Here is a 6,000-nt window from a genome sequence, read left to right on the forward strand (position 1 = left end):
CTACTAAGTGGCAAGTGGAGGCTGTACTCATGCCAGAATCTACATTCTGTAACCTTTCTAAGTGCCTCAAAGTAGGAAACATGCTTTTCTAAACAATCACTTGACCTACACTACGTGGAAAACCTGAGGGTTGATTTCTACACCTTCTCACCTTTTGGATCTTTCTTGTTCAGTAAGTTTCTCTTCTTCAGAAAGAAAATGCTCAGTAGGATCAAGAGGAGGACTCCCAATCTACAATGAAAGAAAAAACTGTAACTTTAAATTTTAAACTGTAAGCACCAAATGCCCTCTTCTGGAGGACCTGGAGAAATCAACTTTTAAAATTCCACACGGCCAACTGACAGCTTGAAAAACATACAGGGCACATGTGTGTGTGTCCAAAGTCCTGACAGGAGGGAGGGATGTTCTCAGGTGACATGCAATTTTCAGTTTTCACACAGCACTCAGTTCTCTCCACTGGTACTTACTGTGCATTAATCAATACATTATGGGGTTTTGGGGGGAAGGGAGTGTATTTTCTTTCTTTGCTGGAGGATACATGCACTCACCAAAGAGAGACAAACAGGTGGAGAAGGGACTGCACTGTGACCATTCCTCATAAGGGGTGCTCTCACTCTCACCCTCCCTCTCTTAGTTTCTCCTCATCAAATGCATGTGCCCTCTGCCCCACTAAAAAAAAACAAGAAGCTCAATATATGGGCCAGGAGGCAGTACAGTGATGGCATGGCAAGGACCATGCAAGGAAGGTGTCGAGTTAGTGCCCTTGCACCACCCTGAGCATGTTGGGCATGCATACATGCCCATGATCCAGCTGGCTGAGCCGAGACTGGGGGAAGATCACAGTGTGAGAACCCTGTTGAGTGTGTCTTTCTGTCTTTGATGGAAGAAAGAAATAACTAACTTTCTTTCAGCATTCCAATAAACTTGGCAGGATGGTGGTTAAAAGCACTGGACTCCCACATGGCTGACTGCAGTTCAAGTCCTAGACCTGACAGCTTGAACATCATGCCAGATACATGTGTGTCTATGCCCAACTCAAGAGGAGAATGGAGAAGGGACTACGATGTGGCTATGGCCCCTGGGGGGTAATTTTTCACTTTCCCTCTCACTGTATCTTTGTGTGTCTCTCTGATGAGTGCACATACCCTATGGTAAAAGCCTTTCAAAAATAAAATTCCAATACACTTCATTATTTTCTAGTCCACTTTCATATGTTTTAAAAGAATTATTTAATTATGTATTATTATTTAATTTGACCAGAAAAAAGGAAAATGAGAAAGCAAGCCACCAGGTCTGGGACTCAAATATGGTTGGCCACGTGGTCCAGCATCTTAACCATCATACCACCTGGCCCCCATTGCTTTCATGTTTTAATGAGTATGACTAACTTGCTCTAGTTCTCATTTTTTTTTTTTAAGAATTATTATTATTATTTAACTTGACCAGAAAGACAGGGGGCAGGGGAAGTGAGACAGCAAGTCACCAGGTCCAGATTCAAACCACATTCAGCCGAGTGGGAGTCCAGCACCTTAACCACCACAACATCTGCTGGCCCCAAGCCCTAATTCTTTTTTTCCAGTTTTTTTTTTTTTTTGGGGGGGGGGGCTTTTGCTATAGGGCGCGTGCGCTCACCAGACAGACAGAGACAGAGAGACAGAAAGCGAGAAATCACCCCCCCTAGGGGGGATGGCCACGCCACAATCCCTTCTCCTCCATTCTCCTCTCGGGATCTTGGGCACACACGCACACGCACCTGGCGTGAGTTCAAGCCACCAGGTCCGGGACGCGAACCACGTTCGACTACGTGGGAGGTCCAGCAACATAGCCATTACGCTAACTGCTGGTCCCCCAAGCCCTAATTCTTAAACGAAGACATCTTGTTTGCCTTCCATTTCTCCCATCCAGGCTGTGGCCATTTAGGATAACAATCTGTTCCCTTCCCAATCCTGCTGGCAGTTACTAAGATACATTGATTCTGAGAACTTGGGGCAAAAACATTCTCAACCCAGGTGTAGCCCATCTGAAATTCCTTCTAAAAGCCTTGGCTTGCCTCCAGGCAGGCAGCAGAATGCAGAGTATGAAGCGTGCACAGTATTGCTGCAACTGCTTGAGTCACCACCCAACCACAGAACTGAGGGCCGAGCATGGAGGACAGGACAGCAGAGTGAGAAACATGGAGCTGAAGCCACAGTATTCGGGGCTCACTAACCATCGGACAGTCTCCTGCATTTTATCTTACCCTATAATAGCCCCCTATATAGTGCTCTCCTGGAGTTGTTTCTTGTCTGTCTTGCCAACTTAAACAACATTACCCAAGAAGTGATTTTGTTGTTGTTGTTGGAGGGTGTATGTGCTTCCCAGAAAGAGACAGAGAGACAGAGAAATAGAGAGAGAAAGCGCCCTCCAGTGGAGTGCGGTCACAATACAATCCCTTCTCAATTTTCCCCATCCTGCCAGGTTACGAGGATGCACACACGCACAAGCATGGCATGTTTGCAAAGCTGCTGGGGCCAGGATTTGACCATTCAGTTGGCAATGTGGCATCCAGTTCCCTTAACCACTAGGTTTTGGGGTAGCCCAAGAATCAATTTTCTAACCATAAAATCTGAAAGAGTAAAACAAATAGAGTTTGCCTATAAGATCATGTGAGACAAATTGTGATTGTAACTGCAGTTAAATTACAAATATGCAAAAAACCTCACCAATTTGCTTTTAGCGATACCTAAGTCTTTTAAGTATTTTGAAGCCAGTAGGAAGGCCCCAGTTTTGCCTCCTAAGGCTTCCTGGAGCGTGCTGGGCAAGCACACATGCCTGTGATCCTTACTAGCTTAATCTGGGGGTAGGAGTACAGTGTGAAAAACCTACTGGAGTGCTTCCTCCACTCTCTCTGCCTATCTCATGGAATAAATACACTTAAAAAAATCTTAGTCTTGGGCTAGCAGGTGGCATGGTGGTTAAGGTGCTAGACTCCCACGTGGCTGACCATGTTTTGATTCCTAGACCTGGCAGCATGCTTTCTCACTTTCTGTTTCTCTCTGAAGAGTGCAGGTGCCCTATAGCAAATCTAAAATAAGTAATAATATGTGGCCAGTAAGTTAAGGTACTCGACTCCCACGTGGTCACCGATGGTTCTCAGCCAGCCCAGACCACAGAATGTGCATGCTCAGGGAGGTCCTGAATAGGAACCTGGGACTTTTCCCACGTAGATCTAATTCCATTCCCACTGTGCCATCATCTGGTCCCAAGACACTAATTCTTAACTCTGATTTTGAGGGACCTTAAAACATCTCTGGTTGGGAACCAGCAGTTAGTGTAATGGCTATGTCGCTGGACTCCCACATAGTCGACTGTGGTTCGTGTCCCGGACCCAGTGGCTTAAAACTCACGCCGAGCGCGTGTGCATGCGTGCCCAAGATCCCAAGAGGAGAATGGAGAAGGGACTGCGGTGTGACTATCCCCTCTGGGGGGTGATTTCTCGCTTTCTGTCTCTATGTCTCTCTCTGTCTGTCTGGCGAGCGCACGCGCCCTACAGCGAAAACCTCTCCAAAAAAAAAAAAAATCTCATGCCAGGAGTATGTGCGTGTGTGCCCAAGATCCTGAGAGAAGAATGGAGGAGAAGGGATTGTGGCGTGGCCATCCCCCTCTAGGGGTGATTTCTTGCTTTCTGTCTCTCTCTTTCTGGCAAGTGCACACACCCTATAGCAAAAAACCTCTCCAAAAAAACAAAAACAAAAATACCACTGGTTATTTAAATGGATACCACGAACAATCTCAAAATGAAACAAAACAAAATCTGTTTCAATTAAAATAAAAAAAAAAAAAAGAACTGTCAACTTTTTGTAGGCAAAAAGGAAGCTATGCTTTTTTTCATTTTTTGGAGAGATTTTTGCCATAGTGCATGTGTCCTTGGCCCCAGAGAGGATGGCCATACTGTAGTCTCTTCTCCTTCACTCTCCTCTTGGGATTTTTGGGTACAGATGCACACGCACCCAGCCTGAGTTTCAAGTGGCCAGTCCAGCACTCAAACCACAGGTAAGCATGCAGGAGTCCAGCGCCTTAACTACTACATTACCTGCTGGCGCTGGAAACTATAATTTTACCAACCTGATGAAGTCACAAATTTAAGAAATCTGAAAACTGGTTTTTGTTTTTTTGGGTTTTTTTTAATCAGAGACTTTTATTTCTTAAAGACTGTGAAGGAAGGGACCAACATATAGGGTAATAGTGACATCACTGGATTCCCATGTAATCGACCATGGTTGAGTCCTGGACCCAGTGGCTTAAAACTCACACTGGATGCATATGCGCATGTGCCCAAAATCCTGAGAGGAGAATGAAGAAGTTATTGTGATGTGGCCATCCCCCCGGGGGGTGATTTCTTGCTTTCTGTTTCTGTCTCTCCAGTGAGTACACATGCTCTATAGCAAAAAACCAAAACAAAACAAAAAAAGCACATTCTGGACCAGCCCATGGCATGATGGTTAAGAGGGCTCAATCCCACATGGTCAGCTGTGTGGTTGGAGTCCCGGACCTGGTGACTTGAGAAACATGCCAGCACATATGTTTGCATGTATAAGATCCTGAAAGGAGGGAGAGATGGAGAAGGCGCTGTGGTATGACCACTCCCCATGGGAGTTGCTTCTCACTTTTCCCCTCTCTCTCACTTTGTGTCTCTCTTTGGGGAGTAGATATGCCCTCTGGCAAAAATATGTATGTGTATTTTTAAAAATACATATTCTAGGGGCTGGACCTGTAGCACAGTGGTTAAAAGAACCATAACCTACAAGGCCAACTGTGGTTTAAATCTTGGCCCCAACAGATTGAAAAGCGTGCCAGGCAAGTGTGTATGCATGCCAAAAATCCTGACAAGGAGGAGGAGTGGAGGAAATCCCAGCGAAGGGGTCTCTCACATGTACATATATGCATGAGAACACACACCTTCTGGCAATTAAAAAAAAGGTACATTTTGTGCTGGCTCCATGAAGCAGCACTAATGTACTGCTCAAGAGAAGCCAGATCCCACATGGCAACCACAGTTCACTCCCCAGTTCAGTCATCCCAAAACACCCAGGGTTCACATGCAAGAGCCTAAGATCTAACGGGTTGAAGGGCTGGAGGAAGGGACTGCAGCACGAGCAGACCTTGGGAAGAGTGCAGTGCTCCCCCCTTTCTATCTCCCTCCCTCACATGCGTGTACTCCACATGAATAAAAAGGGGAGAAATGCACATCTGACTCAGCTGCTTTTGTTTTCACTTCCAGAGTCTTTTTTATTGGCCACTTAGAGCTACAACATTAGCTGTTTCCACCAGAATTCTCCTTTTTCTGGTGCTTTCCCTTCCTGTGTCTCCTGAAACGAAATAGGAGCCAGGGTGTCAGTTCCGCCCTGGGTGACCCCTTCCAGGGCACCTCCCCAAGCTGGTCTCAGCCCTATATCCGCATCTCTCATCCAGACGTCCACTCAGATTAGGTTTCATCCTGGACCACCAACTCAGCTGCTTTTGCACAGCAATAAAGCAACTGCCACCCAAGGCTGGAAGCTGTATCTTCAACCAGATCCCTGGACTAGCCTGCAAATATGAAGGCGCATGTGTGCAGGTGCCTAATATCCTGAGAAGCTAGAGTTTTTCAGGAAAGGGGAACCATGGCATGAAGACATCCTGTAGAGGGTACTTCTCTCTCAGACTCTCTTATGTGCATTAATTCTCAGGTCCCACCTCAAAACGACTGAATCATACTCTGGAAAACCAACCTGCTATGCCTGAATAAGGCCTCCAGGTGATTTTGATGGGATACTAAAGTTTGAGAACCAGTGTCTTAAAGATCAGAGATAGCTGGCTTAAGTACTACTTCTTTGCTTTCCTTTTTTTTTTTTTTGAGGGGTATTTTTTGCTATAGGGCACGTGTGCTCGCCAGACAGAGAGAGACAGAGAGACAGAAAGCGAGAAATCACTCCCCAGGGGGGATGGCCACGCCACAATCCCTTCTCCTCCATTCTCCTC

General features: G+C 46.0%; 1 protein-coding gene and 1 non-coding gene across 2 annotated transcripts in view; both read right to left on the reverse strand.

Annotated features, from left to right (window-relative positions):
* KIFBP (kinesin family binding protein) overlaps nucleotides 1-6,000 on the reverse strand; it is a gene marked incomplete in the record, with an annotated part of 28,907 nt that overhangs the window by 11,495 nt on the left and 11,412 nt on the right. The window contains 1 exon segment of the mRNA XM_027772041.1: nucleotides 152-231. Coding sequence (XP_027627842.1) covers nucleotides 152-231 — 80 coding nt within the window.
* LOC114007882 (small nucleolar RNA SNORD99) lies at nucleotides 5,415-5,486 on the reverse strand. The gene has a single exon (XR_003549463.1). It is a non-coding gene; the product is annotated as a small nucleolar RNA SNORD99 (small nucleolar RNA).

The sequence above is a fragment of the Tupaia chinensis genome, unplaced genomic scaffold (assembly GCF_000334495.1).
Source record: "Tupaia chinensis unplaced genomic scaffold, TupChi_1.0 Scaffold000250_1, whole genome shotgun sequence".
Classification (NCBI taxonomy): Eukaryota; Metazoa; Chordata; class Mammalia; order Scandentia; family Tupaiidae; genus Tupaia; species Tupaia belangeri.